The following is a 25483-nucleotide window of genomic DNA, read 5'->3' on the forward strand; positions in this document are numbered from 1 at the left end:
TGATGCGTCCTTCCTCACTGTATATACCAGTCCACTCTATGATTCCTCCTTTCTCACTGTATATACCAGTCCACTTTATGATGCTTCCTCTGTCACTTTATATACCAATCCACACTTTGATTCTTTTTTCCCTCACTGTATATACCAGACCACAATATGAGGTTCCTCCCTCACTGTATATGCCAATCCACACTATGATGCTTCCTCTCTCACTGCATGTACTAGTCCACTCTATGATGCTTCCTCCCTTACTGCATATACCAGTACAGACTATGGTGCTTCTTCCTTCACTGTGTATACCAGTCCACACTATGATGCTTCCTCCCTTACTGTATATACAAGTACACACTATGGTGCTTCTTCTTTCACTGTACATACCAGTCCACACTATGATGCTTCCTCCCTCACTGTATATACCAGTACACCCAATGATGCTTCCTTTCTCACTGTATGTACTAGTCCACTTTATGATGCTTCCTCTCTCACTGTATATACCAATCCACACTATGATGCTTCCTCTCTCACTGTATGTACCAGACCACAGTATGATTCCTCCTCCCCCACTGTACATACCAGTCCACACTATGAAGATTCTTCTCTCACTGTACATACCAAACTACACGATGATGCTTCCTACCTCACTGGATATACCAGTCCACACTATGAATATTCCTTCCTTACTGTATAGACCAGTCCAAGCTTTGAATATTTCTCCCTCACTGTATATACCAGTCCACACGATGATGCTTGCTCTCTTACTGTATATACCAGTCCACAAGATGATGCTTTCTCCCTCACTGTATATACCAGTATACACTATGATGCTTACTCCCTCACAATATATACCAGTTCACATTATGATGCCTCCTTCCTCAATGTATATATCAGTCCAGCTTATGATGCTTCCTCTCTCACTGTATATACCAATCCACATTATGATTCTTCCTTTCTCACTGTATATACCAGTCCACCTTATGATGCTTCCTCTCTCACTTTATATACCAATCCACACTTTGATTCTTTCTCCCTTTCTGTATATACCAGTCCACAATATGAGGCTTCCTTTCTCACTGTATATATTAGTCCACTTTATGATGCTTCCTCTGTCACTGTATATGCCAAACCACACTATGATGCTTCCTCTCTCACTGTATATACCAGTCCATACTATGATGCTTCCTCCCTTACTGCATATACCAGTACACACTATGATGCTTCTTCCTTCACTGTATATACCAGTCCACACTATGATGCTTCCTGCCTTACTGTATATACCAGGCACCCGTGAAAAGCCACCTCCTCCTGGTGGGTGCTTGGTAACGCTAAGCGCTCTTCAACCCCCCGTTGTGGACCCGGGGGTATATTTGGTCCACCAACCCGTTTGCCTTGGGTTGCGCCCCTGTGTCGATGGAGGACCGGATTGTGGTGGTTGAGGGCACTAGGAGCCTGGACCAGTGTTCCTTTTGCCCTACACACCACTTCGACCCTTAGTTCACCTAGACGGGTGGTAGAACTGGCCCGATTCTATCAATCGGCTGGTCATGTCAAGCCCTGTGTTGGACATTTCCATATTTGGAGTCTAATATCGTACTTTTGTGTGTTTTGGGCTTAACATTTTCGAAATATATCAACGGTTTTGCCTAGAGTCCTACGTCAGAAGGCCGTGGCTCATGGGCCAATCTGGTTAATGTCGACCTCCGAATTTCTGTTATGTGCAGAACCAGCCGGACAGTCACTTTGGTAGACAAATATAGCTATTCGTGTTACATTTGCTGGAGTATAGCAAACTTGTAGCCCTGATGATGCAGACTGGATTCCTCTGCAACATCGTCCTCTGTTGACACTCGATGGCGGGTGGGGAGGAAGTTTGCTGAAAAATAGTATATCACCATGTCGCTCAACCAACTCTCTGGTTCGTCGAAAAACAAACGTCGTCATGTCGATTCTGTATCGTCTGATGACGAAATTGCACCTGAAATGAACGATTACTGGCCGAGATTTATTGTCATTTAATCTTCTGATGGCAATCCGCTCAAGTTGAATCAGTTTGCCATATCCATGGGTATCAAAGGTGCCTGTGGAGAAGATAAAAACGTTACTCGACTGCGCTCTGGCTCACTTCTTGTCGAACAACAGTCCGTCAATCTCCTTGGATTAAAGCAGTTTGTAAATGTCTCTCAGACATAAGCGAGGAAGAACGCTTTGCCGAATTACAAAACCAAGGAGTAATTGCTGTTAAGCGATTCACAAGGAAACAAAATGACGCTGTAATAAAAACAAACACTTATCTTTTTACGTTTGCCCTTGCCAACTATTCCAAAATCTATAAAAGCCGGATATTTTAACATTGGAGTGGATGTTTATGTGCCAAATCCTCTCCGGTGTTACAATTGCCAAAAGTTTGGTCATGGTGCCAGGACTTGTACGCACAATATGATATGCTCTCGCTGCAGTGGTGCTCACGACAGTTCTGATTGCAACAATGCAATAAAGTGTGCAAACTGTGATGGTGAGCATTTGGCATCGTCAAGGTCGTGTCCTTTCTTTGTTTATCAGTCGCAAATTTTGAAAGTGAAATGCACAAACAATCTTTCCTTTTTTGAAGCAAAAAAGTTGGTTCCAGATCCTTTTTTCCAAACCCACCACTTTAACCTTTTCTGCTCTAGCATCTTCTCCTGTTCATGTAAAGAAGGTCACTACAGTGTCTACATTGTGCCAGACTGAAATTTCTTGGGTTCATGAAAAACAAATATCTATCAGAGAAAGTACCCAAATAACTCACACGACAATTACTTCAGCCTCTCAAACAGAAAGTCCATTCTCAAAGATATCAGAGCCAGAATCTCAAGAACTTTCTGAAACTGAAAAACTTGTTACTCATCAAACAAGAAAAGAAAAAAAAACAGAAGAAAAAAAAAGACAAAGACACCTCAACATTTGGAGGTACCACCTTCTTCGAAACCACCTGTAGATGTTCATAATTCTTTTGAACCACTGGAAATGTAGGTTACTACTCCATTTCAAAACAAAAGGAGCCCTCCTCCTTCACGTTCACGATAACCCATCATGAGTGCTAATCACATCACACAATGGAACTGTAGAGGACTTCAGAACAATTGCAATGACCTGCAATTATTAATTCAAGATTACACACCATCAGCATTTTGTTTACAAGACACTTTCCTTAAAACAACAGATAAATTTGATTTACGACATTACAGCTCATATCATCATTTTTCTCCTCCTGGAGATAAAGCTACTGGTGGATCCTTAGTACTGGTGAAACAGGGCGTTATTCACAGCCCTGTTCCTCTAACTACGGCACTTCAAGCTATTTCAGTGCGGGTTACATTACATATAGTTTTTACCCTCTGTTCTTTGTATATACCACCATCCCATTCGCTTTAACAGTCTGAACTTCAGGCCCTTTATGACCAGCTCCCTAAGCCCTGTGTAATCATGGGAGATTTGAATAACCATAACCCAATTTGGGGTTCTAATGATACAAAGGGTAAACAACTTGAAGATTTTTTCTTGAATAATGATTTGTGCATTTTTTAATGATGGTTCTCACACGTATTTACATCCTGCCACTGGCACATACTCGTGCCTTGATTTATCACTTGTTGATTCTAGTTTACTAACAGAATTCCACTGGTCAGTCCATGAAGATCTCTGTGGAAGTGATCATTTTCCTTCCATTTTAAAATCTGTGACACCATCCGTTGTTCCACAGTTGTCAAGATGGAATTTTACTAAAACTAACTGGACATTGTTTGAAACTCTGCACTAACAATCTGAAACCTGCTTATTTTTTAGATATTCCAAATGTCATAAAACTTTTCTCTGAAGAACTTCACAAAATAGCTGATGAATGTATCCCGAAGTCCTCTGCAGATCCTCACATACGTAAAGCATGGTTCAACAATGCTTGCAAACAAGCTAGGAAGGCGCGTAAAAAAGGCAGAACAGTACTTTCGTCGCCATCCAATGGTCCACAATTTAAATAAATTTTAAATTTTGAATGCTAAAGCTCGGTGCACATTTAAACAAAATAAACGCCAATCTTGGCGAAATTATGTTTCAAAGATCAATTCACGTACACCAATCTCTAAAGTATGCAACATGATACAGAAAATGAAAGGTAAAGGTACAAAATCAAGCATACATCATCTCAAAGATGGAGATCAATTGTTAACTGATAAATTAAATATTGCTAATAAACTTGGTGAAAAACTTGCAAAACATTTTTCCTCGTCAAACTATACATCCAAATTTCAAAACTACCAAAAACAGCAGGAAAGGAAGACTGTTAATTTTTATTCGGATAACGGGGAAGATTACAATGAAATCTTTTCTATTTATGAGCTCCACACTGCACTTGATCAAGCTCATGATACTGCTTCAGGAAGTGACAACATCCATTATCAACTCCTGAAACATTTACCAGAACCATGTTTAGAAACTTTATTAAGTATTTATGATGACATTTGGACCTCTGGTACATTCCCTTCATCCTGGCGTGATGCGATAAGTGTACCCAGACCCAAACCGGGACGTGATCATACCAATCCCTCAAATTATAGACCTATTTCTCTCACTAGCTGCGTTTGCAAAACCATTGAACGCATGGTCAATAACAGATTAACTTGGTACTTTGAATCCAATAATTTAATCACAAATATTCAATGTGGTTTCCGTAAAAATCGCAGTACCATTGACCATTTAGTTCGACTGGAATCATTCGTTAAGAATGCCATTGTAAACAAACAACATGCGGTATCAATCTTTTTCGATTTAGAAAAGGCATATGATACAACATGGAAACATGTCATTTTAAGAGATTAACATGATTTTGGATTACGGGGCCGTGTACCTCAATTCATATCCAAATTTTTAACTGACAGGCAATTTCAAGTCCGCGTGGGTTCTACCCTGTCAGATCATTACAATCAGGACCAGGGTGTCCCACAAGGCAGTATTTTGTCTGTGACTTTATTTAGTATCAAGATCAACAGTTTATCCAAGGTCTTAAATGATTCAATTGATGGACCACTTTTTGTGGATGATTTTAATATTTCTTGTCGGGGTAAAAATATGTATACACTTGAGCGGCAACTGCAATTGTGTTTAAACAAAATAGATAAATGGTGAAAACGGCTTTAAATTTTCTAAATCCAAAACTAATTGTATACATTTCTGTTGTAAATACAAACCACATGAAGACCCAGAACTATTCCAAAATGGAACACCCATCAAATCGTTAAGGAGGCCAAATTCTAGAGACTTATTTTCGACTCACATTTAACTTTTTTGCCACATATTAAATCCCTTAAAGCTAAATGCCAGAAGGCTCTTGATCTGTTAAAGTTGTTTCTAATTCAAAGTGGGGAGGGTCCAAGCTACCCTCCTTCACTTATATAGATCACTGGTGCGATCTAAACTTGATTATGGCTCCATCGTATATGGTGGAGCCTGCAAAAGCAACCTTAAACTACTTGATTCTGTTCACCACCATGGCCAAGGTCTCAGACTTTCTGTTGGATCATTTAGAACTTCTCCAGTTGATAGTCTCTATATCGAGGCAGATGAGCCTTCTCTTTCCCAACGCCGTATAAAATTATCCTTACAATATATTACCAAACTATGTTCTAACGAATCTAACCCTGCATTTAAGTGTGTCTTCAATCCTCTTTATGAGGATTTGTATAACAAAAAGTCTTCTCTTGTTCCGCCTCTTGGACACAGAATTAAACCATGCATTGCTGCTGCCGGCATTGAGCTGGAGAATATATCTTCTTCTCGTCTTCTTTCTTCTCCTCCTTGGCAATTGGTTAGGCCACAAGTAGATCTAACACTCACTAAATTTTAAAAATCCGAAACTAATGACTTACTATATAAACAAGAATATATTCATTTAAAAAGTAAATATAATACATATAAATCTTTTTTTACAGATGAGTCCAAGGATGGTGGCGCGGTTGCTTGTGCCACTGTCATTGGGTCCAAAACAATATCTTCCAGATTACCCAATGACAGTTCAATTTTCACAGCAGAAGCAAAGACAATACTAACAGCTCTTAAATATATAAATAGACACTCTAAATATAAAACAATATATCATATTTTCTGACTCTCTTTCTTGCCTTCAGGTGATTCAAAATATTTCATGTAAACATCCACTTTTAATAGAGATTATTGAATTATATAATGAGCTTGCTACTGGCCAATGCGACATCGTCTTTTGTTGGTTACCCAGCCACGTTGGCATTTCGGGTAACACAATGGCCGATATTGCTGCTAAGGCAGCACTCAACAAATCTGTGACACCACTTCTGATCCCATACTCTGATTACAAAGCTAGCATTAGAACTTACATCCGTGATCTGATGCAAAAGAAGTGGGATGCCCAAGTAGGTATCAATAAATTACATGCAATAAAACCAACTATCGGTTACACCTACTTGGGTCGTCAGTCCAGATTTGAAGAGGTCATCATACGACGATGTCGTATTGGCCACACAAGATATATTCATGAGTACCTATTTAAAGGTGAGGATCCTCCGTTTTGTATCCCTTGTGATGAAAGAATCACAGTCAAGCATGTCTTACTTGACTGTGTTGAATATTCCATCACAAGGGATATCTATTTCAAATCACGAACCATGAAGGATCTGTGTAGTAATATAAGTTCTCATTTAATTATCGCCTTTTTCAAGGAATTAGACTTGTTAACTGATTTGTAAATAGATACATATTTTATTATTGGTAGTTTAGATTAGTAACTGAGATTGTTACTGGCTGTACCCTCAAAGGAGGTTGAAGTAGCGTAAAATTATTGTCCTCCCGAGAGGGTACGTAAGTCCCTAAACATTCAAAGGAAATTACCAGCTGTTTTAAATGTAGTATTCTTGTCATTTTAAGACTGAAGAGATCTGAAGCTACCTTCTGCCATGGTCACTCAGGCAACTCGGTGATCTGATGCAAAAGAAGTGGGATGCCCAAGTAGGTATCAATAAATTACATGCAATAAATCCAACTATCGGTTACACCTACTTGGGTTGTCAGTCCAGATTTGAAGAGGTCATCATACGACGATGTCGTATTGGCCACACAAGATATCATACGGGATAGATATTTTAATGTCAAAACAGTAAAGGACCTTTTTAGTGACGTTAATTATCATTTAATCATTGATTTTTTAAAAGAGATAGATCTGTTAAATGAATTTTGATATATGTTTTGTAAATAGATAAGGTTTGATAATTGGTAGTGTAGATTGTCAGCTTGGATTGTTAGTGGCTGTACCCTCAAAGGGGGTTGAAGTATTGTAAAATTATTGTCCTCCTGAGAGGGTACGTAAGTCCGAACACATTTACAGTAAATTTAGGCTTGCCACATTTTTAATCATATAATATGTGTGCTTTTAATTTATGGCTAGATTTCTCTTCTGTCGCCAATGGCTGAAGGGATGGTGTAAATCCAACAAGGGTCCATGCAGGTAGCAAAAGTAATGTAAGTCCCCATGGTCCCTAGTATGGTGATCTACCTTCAGTTATTGGCGATTTATAGCCCATTTTTATACTGTATTGGTTTTCCCCTATAGTTAAAACGTTTTAGATTTAATTACTAGTTTTACATACATATCTGTGATATTCTAGTTGTTTTACTGTCCTTCGTCGGCAGGTTTTTTATAATATACATATATTTCATTTCAGTATCAAATGTTCTCGTCACGAGATGGCTGAAATATTGCCAATGTGACGTTAAATATTAACTCACTCACTCACTCCTGTGAGAGGACATACTTCACCATGTCAACATGTCCTCCAATACAGGCCACATGAAGGATGATGTTTCCGTCATCATTCACCAATGATACATCAGCTCCTTCTCTCACAAGTAAGTCACGCACTTCCCTGTGTCCCTTCGCTGCTGCCATCATTACGGGTGTTCTCCCGCACTGACCCCTACTGTTGATGTCTGGAACCTTCTGTGAGAAGACATACTTCACTATGCCAACATGTCCTCCAATACAGGCCATATGGAGGATGTTGTTTCCGTCATCATCCACTAATGATACATCAGCTCCTTCTCTCACAAGTAAGTCAAACACTTCCCTGTGTCCCATATTTGCTGCAATCATCACAGGGGTGCTCCCGTGCCGACCCCTACTGTTGATGTCTGCAACCTTCTGTGAGAGGACATACTTCACCATGTCAACATGTCCTCCAATAAAAGCCACATGAAGGATATTGTTTCCGTCATCATTCACCAATGATACATCAGCTCCTTCTCGCACAAGTAAGTCAAACACTTCCCTGTGTCCCTCTTAATCAAACCGGTCGTAAATTGCTAAATTGGTGTGCTGTATTAGACTTATTTATTATGAATGGTCGATGTGGACTCGACGCTGGCTTGGGTGACTTCACGTTCATAAGCCATTGTGGTAGAAGTGTCATTGACTACGTTATTGCTTCTCCCTCTATCTTCAATGTATGTCAACATTTCAACATCTTCTCTCGATCCGACTGTGATCATCTACCACTAACATGTCAATTTCAGTTACGTGACCAGCCCGTGCAGCACGCTCAGGATAGTGATTCATCAAACAACCGAGATGATTACCGCCATGTATGGGCTGATGATGCTAACACAGAACTTTTCAGAGAAAATCTATTGTCAGATAAAATTATTTCAATGTTTGATGAATGCCTAGATTGCATGTTCGATAATATTATTGGGTCTGTTGATTTATTTACTGATGCTATATGTGAAGCTGGTACATGTATGAAACGTAAATGTGGTGATTCTCAGCCTTGGTATGATTCTGAGTGTAGCTATTATCGCTCTGAGAGAGAGGGGCTGTTGTGTGTTTATAGACGATGTAGACTTGATGATACTCTGAAAGATTATCTAAGGGCAAAAAATATATTTTCTTCTGTTACGAGGGATAAGTAGCGAGCTGACCAAGATAAAATGCCTATAGCTTTGAGAGATAATTTATATAATAGTAAGTCATTTTGGAAGTTATTAAAACGTTTTTCATCCACAATTCCAGTTACCCCCAGTATTTCATTACAGTAGTGGCATGATCATTTTTGCAGTATGTATATGACACCTGGTAGATCATCAGTTAGCGATAGTATGGCCAATAGTTATGAGTCTCAGTTTACTGATAGTAATACCACTGCTATTCTTGACTCGCTAATCTCGGCTGATGAGACTATGGTGGGAATAGATGCATTCAAATGTTCTAAATCAGCGGGGGATGATAAGCCCATTGCTGAATTCTTTAAGCACTCTTCGGATGTTACTATTCCATATCTTACTATTTTATTCAATATGCTTTTTGATAAAGGTATATTCCTAGCTCAGTGGTCTATGGGTATAATAGATCCTGTTCATAAGAAGGGTGATGTCAATAAGATGTCCAATTACAGAGGGATTACAGTTTTCAGTGTCTTTAGTAAACTACATGTGTCAGTTATTAATAATAGGCTCAGGTTTTGAACTGATGCTTATTGCAAGATCTCCGAGTCGCAGGCAGGGTTCAGAGCTGGTTACTCGACTATAGATCTAAGAAAGCGAAATTATATGCTTTTTGTAGACTTTTCAAAGCGTTTGATTTGGTAAATAGGGCAAAATTACGGTCTGTATTAAATGAGAAGGGCGTGTCTACCAAAATGTGGAATTGTGTCCGATCCATCTATGATTGTGTCAAATCTTGTGTTAAATCAAATAATATGTTTTCCGAAATGTTCCAGTGTAATATTGGAGTGCGTCAAGGGTGTGTCTTAAACCCCTTTCTATTTTCTATTTTATAGATGATTTGGCTAGTGAAATTGAGTCATCTTGTTATCCTGGTATACAGATGCATCCAGAACTAACACAACTATTTTTTTCTTGCTGTTCGCTGACGACGTAGTACTCCTCTCCGATACTGTCTGTGGCCTACAAAAGCGTATCAATGTTTTGGAAAAGTATTGTATCGAGTATGACCTTTCCGTTAATCTAGATAAATCCAAAATTGTTGTCTTTAGAAATGGAGGTAATCTCTCTAAAAATGAAACGTGTTTTTTGAGTGGCATGAGAATAGGTTGTGTCCCTTGGTATAAGTATTTGGGTGTTCTTCTTTTTCAAAGATCGTCGTGACATAAACATTTTGATAATTCCATTCTACAATCTAAAAAGGCCTTCTATAGTATTATTAGGTCACTAGCGAAGCTAAAACCTATTCGCGGTGACATTTTCTTCAGGATTTTTTATTCAAAAGTGTTACAAATGTGGTTCCCATCAATTAAATATTGAGACAGGTAGATACACAAATAAGCCCAGACATCACAGGTTATGTAACATGTGCGACAATGGATATGTAGAAAACGAGTATCATTTCCTTTTAGTGTGTACTGCATACAGCTCCTTGCACACTATATATATTCCTGCCACGGTTTACACATACCCTTCCTTGTCAAATTACAATACATTGATGGCCTCAAACAATACCTTTGCCATCAGAAATGTAGCAATGTTTGTTTATTATGCTGTACAGCACCGCCAATCATATATGGCTGGAAACATTTAATATTTGTATTATGGGCCGATGGCCTACATACACTCTGCGAATAAAGAATTTGAATATTTGCTGCCATCATCACAGGTGTTCTTCCGCAGTGACCCCTACTGTTGGTGTCTACAACCTTCTGTAAGAGGACATACTTCACCATGTCAACATATCCTCCAATACCAGCTATATGGATGATGTTGTTACCGTCACCATCCACTAATGATACATCAGCTCCTTCTCTCACAGGTAAGTCAAAAACTTCTCTGTGTCCCTTCGCTGCTGCCATCATTACAGGTGTGCTCCCGTACTGACCCCTACTGTTGATATCTGGAACCTTCTGTGAGAGGACATATTTCACTATGTCAACATGTCCTCCAATACAGGCCACATGAAGGATGTTGTCTCTGTCATCATTCACTAATGATATATTAGCTCCTTCTCTCACAAGTAAGTCAAACACTTCCCTGTGTCCCATATTTGCTGCAATCATCACAGGGGTGCTCCCATACCGATTCCTACTGTTGATATCTGCAACCTTCTGTGAGAGGACATACTTCACTATGTCAACATGTCCTCCAATACAGGTCACATGAAGGATGTTGTCTTTGTCATAATCCACTTATGATACATCAGCTCCTTCTCTTACAAGTAAGTCAAACACTTCTCTGTGTCCCATGTCTGCTGCCACCATTACGAGTGTGCTCCCGTACTGATCCCTACTGAAGGATGTTGTGTCTGTCATCATCCACTAGTCATACATCAGCTCCTTCTCTAACACGTTAGTCAAACACTTCCCTGCCTGTGTCCCATATTTGCCGCCAGCATCACGGGTGTCCTCCCGTACTGACCCCTACTGTTGATGTCTGCAACCTTCTGTGAGAGTTCATACTTCACCATGTCAACATTTCCTCCAATACAGGCATATGGGGGGTGTTGTTTCCGTCATCATCCAATAATGATACATCAGCTCCTTTGCTAACAAGAAAGTCAAACACTGCTCTTTGTCCCTTCGCTGCTGCCATCATCACAGGGGTGTTCCCATACCGATTCCTAATGTTGATGTCTGCAACCTTCTGTGAGAGGACATACTTCACCATGTCAACATGTCCTCCAATACAGGCCATATGGAGGATGTTGTCTCCGTCATCATCCACTAATGATAGATCAGCTCCTTTGCTAACAAGAAAGTCAAACACTGCTCTTTGTCCCTTCGCTGCTGCAATCATCACAGGGGTACTTCTATACCGATTCCTACTGTTGATGTCTGCAACCTTCTGTGAGAGGACATACTTCACCATGTCCACATGTCCTCCAATACAGGCCACATGAAGGTTGTTGTCTCCGTCATCATCCACTAATGATACATCAGCTCCTTTGCTTACAAGTAAGTCAAACACATCTCTGTGTCCCTTCGCTGCTGCCATCATCAAAGGTGTGCTCCCGCACTCACCCCTACTGTTGATGCCTGCAACCTTCTGTGAGAGGACATACTTCACTATGTCATCATGTCCTCCAATACAGGCCATATGGAGGATGTTGTCTCCGTCATCATCCAATAATGATAGATCAGCTCCTTTGCTAACAAGAAAGTCAAACACTTCTCTGTGTCATATTTGCTGTCCTTTACAGGCCATATGGAGGATGCGTCATCATCCACTAATGATAGATCAGCTCCTTTGCCATCATTAAAGGTGTCTCCCGCACTCACCCCCTACTGTTGATGCCTGCAACTGAGAGGACTTCCCTACTGTTGATGCCTGCAACCTTCTGTGAGAGGACATACTTCACTGTTGATGTCCACATGTCCTTCAATACAGGCCATATGGAGGATGTTGTCTCCGTCATCATCCAATAATGATAGATCAGCTCCTTTGCTAACAAGTCAAACACTTCTCTAATATTTGCTGTCATTAAAAACACTTCTCTGATGTGCCCTTCTGTGAGAGGACATACTTCACCATGTCCACATGTCCTTCAATACAGGCCATATGGAGGATGTTGTCTCTGTCATCATCCACTAATGATACATCAGCTCCTTTGCTTACAAGTAAGTCAAACACTTCTCTGTGTCCCTTCGCTGCTGAGGTGTGCTCCCGCACTCACCCCTACTGTTGATGTCTGCAACCTTCTGTGAGAGGACGTACTTCACCATGTCCTTATCTCCTCCAATACAGGCCAGGTGAAGGATGTTGTTTTTGTTATCGGCTAGAAGATACATTGTAGCTCCTTTTTTCACAAGTACGTCAACAAGTCTTCTGTGTCCGAATAATGCTGCTATCATCACGGGTGTTAGTCCATCCTTGTCTCTGTGGTTGACGTCTTCCAGATTCTCAGATAAGATGCGTCTAAGCCGACCTAGGTCGCCCTCTTTGCAGGCAGCATGGATGTCTTTATCCACTCGTGGTCGTTTCGTCGTCACTGTAACACAATAATGTCAATGTCACAACAGGGAGGAACAGGAACTACCTTAACAAATACCAATTTTAAATTAACTCACTTCGGTTGAACCCAATCCTATCCTGTCAATTTGCACACATGCGTGTGTGTGCTAGAAGATTTTCTGGAACTGAATGGAAACATCTGGTATTTGCACTGGTATTTTCTAACTTTTTCAGAACTTTAGACGCTATACCGCCTTCATACCTAAACTGAGGAAGTTCTTGTATTGTCTCGAGCACACATTGCGCGTGGAGGTATGCGTTTTATAAGTCTGCTATAATCATTATGTTTTCAAATCACTTATAACTTACAACTCTCCTTCCATACTATGTACTCCCCACTAAAACACCCTAGAACCTACACATTGTACTGTCATTCATCACGTTACACTATCAGTTGTAACCTTATTGTCCAGAATGTTCTCAGATTACATTCACGAATCAACAATATAACCTGCCGCAATCACAAATAATACCACTACATAACCATAACTCTGTTTCACACATTCAGAGTGTCTAGCTTACATCCATTCGAACCTCACCAATGCTGCCGACCAAATCAATTAACATATTTCCCATCTGTTAGCAATACCTCCTGTTCGGTACAGCTAACAAAGTGGCCGTATGGGTGTGAAGGCAGGGTGGGTCTGTTCTGTGATGTGTTATATATAATTGTCACTGCTGTTTTACCTTTGACGTCCAGTTGAATATATTTTGTTAGATAATGGAGACTTGTGAATCTCTGCTGTCCCACATTACGTTCAGCGATGCAGTGTTGGAAACTAGTTTATATATACAACACCCTGTTTCATCACATTTCCTGAGACTTGAACAGTTTAAGCTAAAGCACCAAACCAACATATGCAGAAAGCGAGTCACGGATTTAATTTTGAATAAGGTTTGCAGATGTTATTGTTTAGGGATTGCTGGACAATCAGGTCTACTGGTCACACTGTCCGCCCTCCTGTAGATTAACCGTTGGCGTGTAACAATTGTTTCAGTGTTCTGTCTGACGCAAAAGACACTCACTATTCTGGATGCTTTGGTGAGCAGTCTGCTGAGTTGGAAACTTGTAGGGCCTTGATATGATATGATGACGAGGATGGGTGATGGGGCTGGTTTGGGAACGGGATCTTGGTTTCTGGAGCACAGCCCAGCACCTTGCCAAAGTTATGGCACCATAAGGAAAAGGACGAAAACCCTACATCAGCGATTCCAGTACCTTTGAACCCACACATGCAAACCCCAAGGGATGTGTGCATGAAATGACATGCTACTGTGGAGAGAAAACGACGGGAAAGACTGGCCACATAGCCCCCACAAATGAGAACACAAGACCTCTGTTGAAAACATAAAATGTGCTCTTCCAGAATATCTCTAAGATCCTGACAACCATATTTCCTGGCAACAAACCAAGATTCTCCATATCAATCAGTGGATAGAGATAAAACATCAAGAAAGCATCGAAATCCAAAGACAGAAGCCAGACATTAACCGATGCAACTACCTTCCCAACGTGAACTCCACTTTGCTATATTCACTATGCTATACCCATTCTGTCCCAGTGAATTGGTCATCCAAAGTCCCACTGCCCTCAATGAAACGTTAGTAGTTATTGCCACTCACAAGGCCTCAAATAGCATAACCATTATATCTAAACACTATTACATAAATTGTGTGGTCAAAGAGTTTGGTATACGTGACATATCAAGTAATGGCACCTATAATACCAGTATGTTGACGGAGGAAGAAATCTGTCTAAACCATTCAGCGGTGTTATAGGCACCCGTGAAGAGCCACCTCCTCGTGGTGGGTGCTGGGTAACGCTAAGCGCTCTTCAACCCCCCGTTGTGGACCCGGGGGTATATTAGGTCCACCAACCTGTTTGTCGGTGGAGGACGGGAGTCTGGTGGTTGAGGGCACTGGTTCCAGGAACAGCGTTCCTTTGCCCAACACACCACTTCGCTCCTTACTTCACCTAGACGAGTGGTAGAACTGGCCCGGTTCTATCAATCGGCTGGTCATGCCAAGCCCTGTGTATTATTGTGTTGCACACAATACTTCAACTTTTATAATGAGTTATCAAAAGTCTCCTTCGAATTTCAATTATATATTTCCTAATTTTGTAATTTGCCTAGAGTGCTATACCCAGAAGGCGGTGGCTCATGGGCCAATCGGGTAGACTGATTACTATTTTAAATTTTCTGCTGGAGTATATCATCCGGGTACTTCTGGTGCTGCAAGTCCACTTGTTATGAGCAGTGTCTTTATGATACTCCGTGGTGGGATGGGAGCTCGGATGATGAACTATTATAAAAACAACCATGGTATACCAACCCCCCTCAAAAAACCCACAAAAACGTCCACTGGACACTGATGATAAACAACCTTCAAACTCTATCGATTACTGGCCACGATTCTTGGTGTTGGAGACTCCTGATAAATCGCCTCTGAATCCATTTGCAATATCAAAGGGCATACATGGCATTGCAGGAGGTGTAAAAATTTTAAACGCTTACGTTCAGGTGCACTACTAATTGAATGTTACAGAATGCAACAAACGTCAAACCTCATGTCCACTGACTCATTTGTGGGCATCCCTGTTTCAGTTAATGCTCACAGAACTCGTAATACTAGCAAAAGCATCGTCAGAGACAGGGAACGCCTTTTGACTGATATGGCAGAACTAGACATTGTGTCTGAAATGAGAAATCAAGGCGTTACATATGCCAAAAGGTTCACCACCCGGAAAAATAATGAGATCATTCAAACGAACACTTATCGTATTTCATTCTACTCTCCGAATCCCCCACGGTCAATCAAGGCAGGATAATATTGCAGTTGACATCTATATTCCGAATCCGTTAAGGTGTTCCCTAAGATGTCAGAAATATGGTCATGGTGCAAACACTTGTACAAACCAATCACATGTGGTCATTGTAGTGAGACATCTCATATCACGGAGGACTGTGACAGTGGCATTAAAAAGTGTACTAACTGTTCGGGTAACCATTCTTCCTTTTCAAAGGACTGTAAAGTGTGGAAAAAAACAAATGGACATTAACCGAATTAAATACACACAAAACATTAGCTTTGCTGATGCAAAAAAACCTGGTTGAATCTGCAGTGCCCAATGAGACATCCTCTGAAATCATTTCAAAGGTACATACTGGCCCAGTATCCACATTGCCAGTAAACTGCCAAACAGACTTAACTTGGGTAAAAACTACAAAGCCTCAAATTGTCACACCCGAACGTTCTACTCAGACTCCAGAATCATGTTTAAACAGCCAGATACTCCCTAAAGCACCAACACGACCAACAGTCAGAATTCATCGTCATCTGAATCCAATACTGAAACTAGATCTGAAACAAATTCCGACAGAATTGGGAAACAAAATGTGAAACAGAGAAAAGACTTTCCAAAGACTTTCCAAAGGTTCAGAAAATCGAATTCAGTTGTTTAATCGATATGGTTCACTTGAGGATATGGATGTGTCAGAAAACATCCATCGACGGGCACATAGCTTGTCGCCCTCGAAGACATTGTGAAGACATTGATAGATCCCCTATCAATCCACCTAAAAGATTATTCTACTAATATCGTACAGTGAGTGAGTGAGTTAATATTTATCGTCACATCGGCAATATTTCAGCCATATCGTGACGAGAACAGTTTATAATTATATTATAGATCAATAAAGTAGGACATTAAAAAAACCTGTTGACGAAGAACAGTAAAACTACTAGTGTATCACAGATATCCATTTAAAACTATAAATATAAAATATTGGAACTATAAATGACAACTGAAGGTAGATCGTCACACTAGGGACCATGGGGACTTACAGTACATTTGCTGCCTGCATGGACCCTAGCTGGATTTACATCATCCCCTCAGCTGTTAGCAATTGAGATATATCTAGCCATACATTAAAATTACACATATTCTACGATTAAAAAACGGAAAGTTGAAATTTAATTTAATTTCCTCTCAGGAGGACAATAATTTTACAGTACTTTAACCCCCCTCAATATCGTACAGTGGAACTGTAGAGGACTAAAAAACTAATTTTAATGAAAACAGTTGTTGGTCCAAGATTTAAGACCATCAGCGTTTTGTCTGCAGGAGACGTATCTGAAACAGACAGACTGTTTTGACTTACGTCAGTTTACAGCCTATCATTGTTTTTCTCCTCCGGGCGATAGGGCCACTGGAGGATCTACTATCCTTATACGACAGGATGTTATTCACAGCCTTGTTACACTCAACACTAATCAGGCTGTTGCAGCGCGACTTACTCTGGGTGTAGCATTTACATAGTGCTCTCTGTATGTTCTGCCTTCATCGGCACTTCAGCAGACTGATCTTCAATCACTCTATGATCAACTCCCGAAGCCCTGTGTTATTATGGGTGACCTAAACGGTCACAACCCACTCTGGGGGCAGTACTAACACAAATACTAAAGGCAAAATACTTGAAGATTTCATTTCCAATAATGACCTGTGCATATTCAATGATGATTCAAGCACCTATCTGCATCCTACAACTGGCACTTATTCTTCTCTGGAATTGTCTCTTGCCGATTCTAACCTCCTGAATGAATTTGATTGGTATGTTCATAATGACCTTTGTGGAAGTGACCACTTCCCAACTATCCTTTCAGAAATAACTCCATCTGATTCTCCATCATATACAAGATCGACCTTTTCGAAGACTAACTGGTCTTTACATCAAACTATTTGTAAATCGAAACTGCGACCTGAATGTTTCAGTGATGTAACTGATCCCATTCAAACTTTTGCTGACGTTTTAAAGCAAATAGCTGATGAGTGCATACCAAGTCCTCTACGACTCCACATGTACGAAAACCATGGTTTAATACAGATTGTAGACAAGCCAGAGAAGCGAGGAAAAAGGCAGAGCGTTATTTCCGCCATCATCCAACTGTCCATAACTTAAATAAATTTAAAATACTCAATGCAAAGGCGCGTCGTACCTTTAAACAAAACAAACGACAATCTTGGAGAAATTATGTCTCAAAAATTAATTCACGCACGCCAATGTCTAAGGTTTGGAACATGGTTCAAAGAATTAAAGGCAAAGGTTCAATATCTGCTGTTCACCATCTTAAAGATGGTGACAACTTAATTACTGACAGTTCTAAAATTGCACATAAAATTGGCGAAACTCTTCATCGGCAGATTATGTCCCTGAGTTTCAGAGATATCAGAAACAACAGGAACAGACAAAACTTAATTTCGAATCAAATAACGGAGAAGATTATAATCAAGTGTTTTCATTACATGATCTACATACTGCTCTCGAGCAAGCTCATGACACTGCAGCGGTTGATGATAATATACATTACCAGCTACTGAAGCACTTACCTGAACCATGTCTGATGACACTTTTAGATATATTTGACCAAATATGGACGTCTGGAGAATTTCCTCCTTCGTGGCGTAATGCCATTGTAGTCCGAATACCAAAACCAGGCAGGGATCATACAGATCCGTCTAATTACAGACCGATATCTCTAACTAGCTGTTTCTGTAAAACCATGGAACGTATGGTGAATAATACATTAACTTGGTATCTTGAAACCAATAAACTTATAACCAATATTCAATGTGGTTTCAGGAAAAATCGTAGTACCATTGATCATTTGGTACGTTTGAATCCTTAGTTAAAAATGCTATAGTAAATAAACAACATGCTGTATCAATTTTCTTTGATCTTGAGAAAGCTTATGATACGACCTGGAAGCATGGCATTTTGAAGGATTTACATGACTTTGGTTTGAGAGGCCGTTTGCCTCTTTTTACATCACGGTTTTTAAAAGACAGGCAATTTCAAGTCTGAGTGGGTTCAACCCTGTCTGATCATTATAATCAGGATCAGGGTGTCCCACAAGGCGGTATTTTGTCTGTCACACTGTTTAGCATCAAGATCAATAGTTTATCAACGGTTTTACATGATTCAATTGATGGATCATTATTTGTGGATGATTTCAGTATTTCTTGTCGTGGTAAAAATATGCATACTATTGAATGGCAACTGCAGTTATGTTTAAACAAAATAAATAAAAGGTGTCTTGAAAACGGCTTTAATATTTCTAAATCAAAAACTAATTGTATACATTTTTGTAGAAAATATAAGCCTCATAAGGACCCAGAATTATCTTTTAATGGCACTCCCATCAAAGTTGTAAAGGAGGCCAAATTCTTGGGCCTAATATTCGATTCCCCATTTTTTAACATTCCTGCCACATATTAAATCCTTTAAAGCTAAATGCGTGAAGGCACTCGATTTGTTAAAGGTTGTCTCCAATTCAAAGTGGGGAGGGGATGAAACGACCCTCCTTCACTTATAGAGATCATTGGTGCGATCTAAACTTGATTATAGCTCCATCGCATAAGCAACCTTAAACTACTTGATTCTGTTCACCACCAAGGTCTCAGACTTTCTCTTGGATCATTTAGAACTTCTCCAGTTGGTAGTCTCTATATCGAGGCAGATGAGCCTTCTCTTTCCCAAGGCCGTATTAAACTATCTTTACAATATATTACCAAACTATATTCTAACGAATCTAACCCTGCATTTAACTGTGTCTTCAATCCTCTTTATGAGGATTTGTATAACAAAAGGTGTTCTCTTGTTCCGCCTCTTGGACACAGAATTAAACCATTCATTTCAGCTGCCGGAATTGAGATGGAGAATATATCTTCTTCTCGTCTTCTTTCTTCTCCTCCTTGGCAACTGGTGAGGCCTGAAGTTGATCTAACTCTGACAAAGTTTAAGAAATCTTTAACTAATGAATCACAATATAAACAAGAATATAATCAATTAAAAAATAAATATAATACATACAAATCCTTATTTACAGATGGGTCCAAGGATGGTGGCGCGGTGGCATGTGCCACTGTCATTGGATCCAGAACAATATCTTCTCGACTACCAAATAATAGCTCTATTTTCACAGCAGAAGCTAACGCCATATTAACAGCCCTTAAATATATTAATAAACACCGTAAATATAAACAATACATAATATTTTCCGATTCTCTTTCGTGTCTTCAGGCTATTAAAAATCTTTCTTGTAAACATCCACTTTTAATTGAAATTATTGAATTGTATAATGAGCTTGCTACTGGCCAATGCGACATCGTCTTTTGTTGGTTACCCAGCCACGTTGGCATTTCTGGGAATATAATGGCTGATCTTGCTGCCAAGGCAGCACTCAACAAATCTGTGACACCACTTCTGATCCCATACTCTGATTACAAAGCTGCTATTAGATCTTATATCCGTGATCTGAAGCAAGAGAATTGGGACACCCAAGCAGGTATCAATAAATTACATGCAATAAAACCAACTATCGGTTACACCCACTTGGGTTGTCAGTCCAGATTTGAAGAGGTCATCATACGACGATGTCGTATTGGCCACACAAGATATACTCATGAGTACCTAATAAAATGTGAGAATCCTCCGTTTTGTATCCCTTGTGATGAAAGAATCACAGTCAAGCATGTCTTACTTGACTGTGTTGAATATTCCATCACAAGGGATATCTATTTCAAATCACGAACCATGAAGGATCTTTTTAGTAATATAAGTTCTCATTTAATTATTGCCTTTTTCAAGGAATTAGACTTGTTAACTGATTTGTAAATAGATACATATTTTATTATTGGTAGTTTAGATTAGTAACTGAGATTGTTACTGGCTGTACCCTCAAAGGGGGTTGAAGTAGCGTAAAATTATTGTCCTCCTGAGAGGGTACGTAAGTCCCGAAACATTCAAAGGAAATTACCAGCTGTTTTAAATGTAGTATTCTTGTCATTTTAAGACTGAAGAGATCTGAAGCTACCTTTTGCCATCGTCACTCAGGCAACTCGGTTGGTAATAGCTTCTCTTTCTGCTGTTCCGCCTTGTATCGGCAACAGGTGTCACAAGAAAAAAAATGGTGATTTCCAAAAATTTCCAATTTGGAAATATCATATTTCCAAAAATTTCCAAAACTGGAAACATGATATTTCCAAGGCTTGGAAATTTTTGGAAATTTAGGAAGGATTTAGGAAGGATCCCCGTGAGTGTATAGACTGAGTATTCGTTCTCCTAGGAGTGTATTCGTCCTCCTATGCGATCAGCTATAACCAGGGAGACTATAAGACGTAGATTATTCCTGGTATAACTTCTCTCGTCTGCATCCTTGTTGTTCTAGGTGTCAAAAATTGACATCAACTGTCATATTTGCCCTGATATGGCTAGCATTTTCCAAAATACCGTTTTAAGTGTATGGTTTACTTATTATCCACAAAAGCGCAAATAGTTTTTGACCAGTCACGGTTTGCATAAACACAAATTACATAGACCTACGTTTCATCATTGATGAGATAAAAGTTACCGGACCCACTGACTGACTGGCCAGGGTTTATTACATGTCATAAAAGTGAACCCTTGCCAGGGAATAATAGGCTTATTGTAGTAGAATGAATACATTCTTTAAAGGTCACATGCAACGTAAAACACAACTTTGCATTGATGATACCTTTCGGTATGGACATACCGAAACAAAGTGTCAAAAATGCAAATTCAACTTATAAAGTTGAAAAATAACGCGATGAAAAAAAAACGCGCGAAATCGGAGTTCAAACGTTTCACTAATTTTCCCCAGACTTTTCTGGGGAAAACGGGTTTCAACAGCTGGGCTGCGCTCATAGCACGTGCGCAAGTAAATAGGTTCGCGCAGCTTGGAAGCGGGTTGTCGGGTGAATACTCGGTGAAGGCTTTGGTGTGAGCTATTTTTCTAATGTTTTGTTGATATCTCACAGGCGCGAGCTTTTTATATGTTATGACAGTAATTAAAATGTTTATATAATTTCAATTGTCTATTTCACCATACGTTCTTCTTACCGAGACACTTTCTCAGTTAGATACTTAAAAGCAATGTCATTATTTAGCGTTGACAGAATTTCTAAATGTGATATAGATATGTCGTTTGTTTAATTGACACCTGTGCGTCTGCCTGCCTGTCTGCTAATGACAATATTCAATACACAGCTGCTATCACTGACCACATGCAATTTGAACTTAACACCAATCAGGCTATACACCATAAACAAAACGCATTGATTTATGGCCCGAGTTCGGTCTCTGTCAAATTATGTAATTACACAGACAGGCAGATGTGATACTTGAACACATGACATGTTATGATGTCTGTTGATTGCAAAATGTTATACACAAAAAAATGAGCATGTATTTACAAAACCCAACATCTCTATATACACACACACAATGAGCCGTGCATGAGGCGGCATCTGCAAATGAACCAGCCGTTACACTTGAGTGCACACCCACCCGCTCTGACTGGGTTCGGTATCCTGGCTGCTTCGTTTCGAGGGAGGTAAACCCAAGTACAAAATATTGCAATTTTGATTTGCGATTATACGCTTATAATTTTGTTTATTTGTTTTTTCATAATCAGCAATGCATATTATATGTCATGAAGAAGTGATAATTGTGTTTTAATTATGTTTGATTTTTTGGTTGCATGTGACCTTTAAGAGGCATAAAAAAACGTGTTAATTTAAATTAACAAGGCAGTAGGCCTTGTTAATTGGTGACTCTTAACTGCCTTGACTCACTCATCAATCAACATTCTACCATGACAATTGTATGAACAATTTCAGGTGGAGCTCTTTCTTTGGTTACGAGTCAATACGTGAAGCGGCCTCGCATTCCAATCTCAAGTGGTATCGCCCGAAACGGGGTGTTTGGTGGCAAAGTTCAAGTTCAAGGTCAAGTTCACCATACTTGTCTACCACTACTTGTAGTAGTTCTTCACAATAAACGCGGGTCCTGTTAGGCGTGCATAGACTGCAGTGGTGGTGTTATTGCTGAAAGGGACTCGAAGACAGTTATCACTTATTACATACATATCTGTCATGAATTAGTGTAGACACTGTTTCATGAAATAAATAAATTATGGTTACAACGCTCAACACATAAAAATATATGAATACCTGGCTGAAAATCTTTGGAGCCATCTTGAAGTTGCCATCCATATAGATAGTTTCGGCATCTTCAGCGCCTTCAGGCCTCGGTGTTGCAAAAGCAAGAATTCTCTTGGGGTGATTTGGGCTGTTGTCATAAATGATAAAGGTTTCAGGAGCATTTCCGATTGTAATCTTGAACTATTCCGGTATCTCTCCAATGTCAGTACGTCTGCTTGGTGCTGGAGGAGTCCGTTGCTGGTGGCGCATTGTTCTCTTACAATAATCAGGATCTGGCAGTGGGGCTCTTACATCTTCAGGGTAGTCTCAGGACACATCAGCGAAAATTTGGCCTGGTTTATCCTTGGTCTCAGCTGCCCTTCTCTTCATGGATAGGGGCATTTTTTGTCAGTGATATCTGAGCTTCATCAGGAGAGTGGTAATGGGATTTGGTCAGCTCTGGATTTTCATTTTCAATGTTCTTCAACGGCTGGCCCTGGCAGTTCATTCAGGACTGAATACTACATTCTCAAACAATCTTGGCTTTTCGACTTGCGTGCTTGGTGAACATATACCCATCCAAGACTAGCTTCAAATCACCCTTGGTCTGAATAACTTCCATGGTGGAATTGTTACTAATGTTGTACTGGGATACATGTTTATACCTTACACTAGAAAATGAAACAAATCCTCTTACTCTAATCAATTAGACGAAACACTGGCTTACAATGTAGTCAACTAAAATTACAATATAATCAGTGAACAACAATTTGCATGGAAACGTTGACACTTACAACTCATGCCTTTGAAAACATTGTTTTAAAGATCAAAGATCAATTTGAATATCGAATCTGTCCGTTATATTCACAAAATGTAAGTACTTCATGGAAATGTAACACACTTTGACACTTTCAACTCATGCCTTTGAAAACACAAAAAAAATGTAAGGACTCTGTGTTTCTAATTGTCATTTAAAGATGAAAGACCTATCTAAAAAATAAATACGTACTTTTCATCACCCTTTGAATGTGAGTGCTTAATGATGTTTTTTACAAGTGTCATTGAAAAGATAAAACATATTTAATCGATTTAATAACCCATATGTGGGAGTTATCAATCGTTTTTTTCAAAATCTTTGACCTCAAAGTTGATGAATAAATAGGTTTTTATTACAATAGTACTTTTTCCGGTACTTTTTTACCGAGGACATTTTTCCTACAATCTACAATCTTGAAACCAAGTTCAAACGAGCCGTAGGTGATTGAACATCAAGAGCTGAGCTCCTTATTACCTCACCTAAAATCGGGCGTGATAATGGCAATTTGGGAGCATTATCAAGTTACATTGATCCGCTTATTTCTTATATAAAATGCAGGCGTTTTAATAATTCTTTTCATTTTAGCTATAATAGGTCATGAAACAAGATTATGACGTCATTGTGGAGCGTGACGTCAACCGCTGTGAGTGAGTTAAATGGATTATATGTATATTATAAAAACCTGTCATCGAAGGACAGCAAAACAACTAGAATATCACAATTTTAATTAAAACTAGTATAGAAAGTTAAAACTAATAGCACTATCTGGACAAAACAATATAAAAGCTGGCTATAGATCGCCAACAACTGAAGGTAGATCGCCATACGAGGGACGATGGGGACTTACAGTACTTTTGCTACCTGCATGGACCCTAGCTGGATTTACACTATCTCTTTAGCCGCTGGCGATTGTAGGCAACTTAAGCCACAAATTAAAATGACAAGAATACTACAATTAAAAAAGTGGAAGATTAGAATTGTTCTTCAAATGTTTCGGGACTTACGTATCCTCTCAGGAGGACAATAGTTTTACAGTACTTTAATCCCCCTTGAGGATACAGCCACTTACAATCCGAGCTACTAATTCAAACTTCCAATCATAAAATATTTATATATTTACAAATGGGTTAACAAATCTAATTCTTTTACAAAAGCAATAATTAAATGAGAACTGACATTAGTAAAAAAATCCTTCATAGTTCGTGATTTGAAATAGATATCCCTTGTGATGGAATATTCAACACAGTCAAGCAAGACATGCTTGACCGTGATTCTTTCATCACAAGGGATACAAAACGGAGGGTCCTCGCCTTTCATTCGGTATTCATGAGTATATCTTGTGTGGCCAATACGACATCGTCATATGATGACCTCTTCAAATCTGGACTGACAACCCAAGTAGGAGTAACCAGTAAAGGGTTTTATTTCATGTAATTTAAGATACCTACTTGGGTGTCCCACTTCTTCTGCATCAGATCACGGATGTAGGTTCTAATGCTAGCCTTGTAATCAGAGTATGGGGTAAGAAGTGGTGTCACAGATTTGTTGAGTGCTGCCTTAGCAGCAAGATCAGCCATTGTGTTCCAAGAAATGCCAACATGGCTGGGTAACCACCAAAAGACCATTTCGCATTGGCCAGTAGCAAGCTCATTATA

General features: G+C 39.5%; 2 protein-coding genes across 3 annotated transcripts in view; both read right to left on the bottom strand.

Moving 5' to 3' along the window:
- Positions 1–10249: 10249 nt before the first annotated feature.
- On the bottom strand, positions 10250–12444 carry LOC124266708 (protein fem-1 homolog A-like). 2 transcript variants are annotated; one of them, XM_046701505.1, is made up of 4 exons: positions 12363–12444; positions 11839–12066; positions 11378–11437; positions 10250–11243 (listed from the first exon to the last, which is right to left on the bottom strand). In XM_046701505.1, the coding sequence occupies exons 1-4, from the start codon at positions 12387–12389 to the stop codon at positions 11187–11189; spliced, it is 372 nt and encodes a 123-aa protein (XP_046557461.1). In that variant the 5' UTR covers positions 12390–12444; the 3' UTR covers positions 10250–11186. The 2 variants fall into 2 exon arrangements, 1 of the variants encoding a protein (XP_046557461.1); XR_006895822.1 differs by lacking the exons at positions 10250–11243; positions 11839–12066; positions 12363–12444 and adding an exon at positions 11638–11831 and having other exon boundaries at positions 11250–11437.
- LOC124266707 (ankyrin repeat and SAM domain-containing protein 6-like) overlaps positions 12263–25483 on the bottom strand; it is a 38540-nt gene continuing 25319 nt past the window's right edge. The window contains exons 5-6 of the mRNA XM_046701504.1: positions 12501–12985; positions 12263–12297 (exon numbers count right to left, since the gene is read on the bottom strand). Coding sequence (XP_046557460.1) covers positions 12609–12985 — 377 coding nt within the window. The 3' untranslated portion in view covers positions 12263–12297; positions 12501–12608. The remainder of the gene's footprint in view (positions 12298–12500; positions 12986–25483) is intronic.

This window comes from Haliotis rubra, unplaced genomic scaffold (genome assembly GCF_003918875.1).
Source record: "Haliotis rubra isolate DU_JTF1 unplaced genomic scaffold, ASM391887v1 Scf1273, whole genome shotgun sequence".
Lineage (NCBI taxonomy): Eukaryota > Metazoa > Mollusca > Gastropoda > Lepetellida > Haliotidae > Haliotis > Haliotis rubra.

What these genes read in the sequence shown, in the direction of transcription:
- LOC124266708 (XM_046701505.1), bottom strand. Translation starts at nt 12,389, where the DNA reads ATGGCCTGTATTGAAGGACATGTGGAC. An exon ending in AGTATGTCCTCTCACAGAAG is followed by an intron (nt 11,438 to 11,838) that starts GTTGCAGACATC and finishes CTCTCACAGAAG; the next exon opens with GTTGCAGACATCAACAGTAG. An exon ending in CCGTGATGCTGGCGGCAAAT is followed by an intron (nt 11,244 to 11,377) that starts ATGGGACACAGG and finishes GTGGCAGCAGAC; the next exon opens with ATGGGACACAGAGAAGTGTT.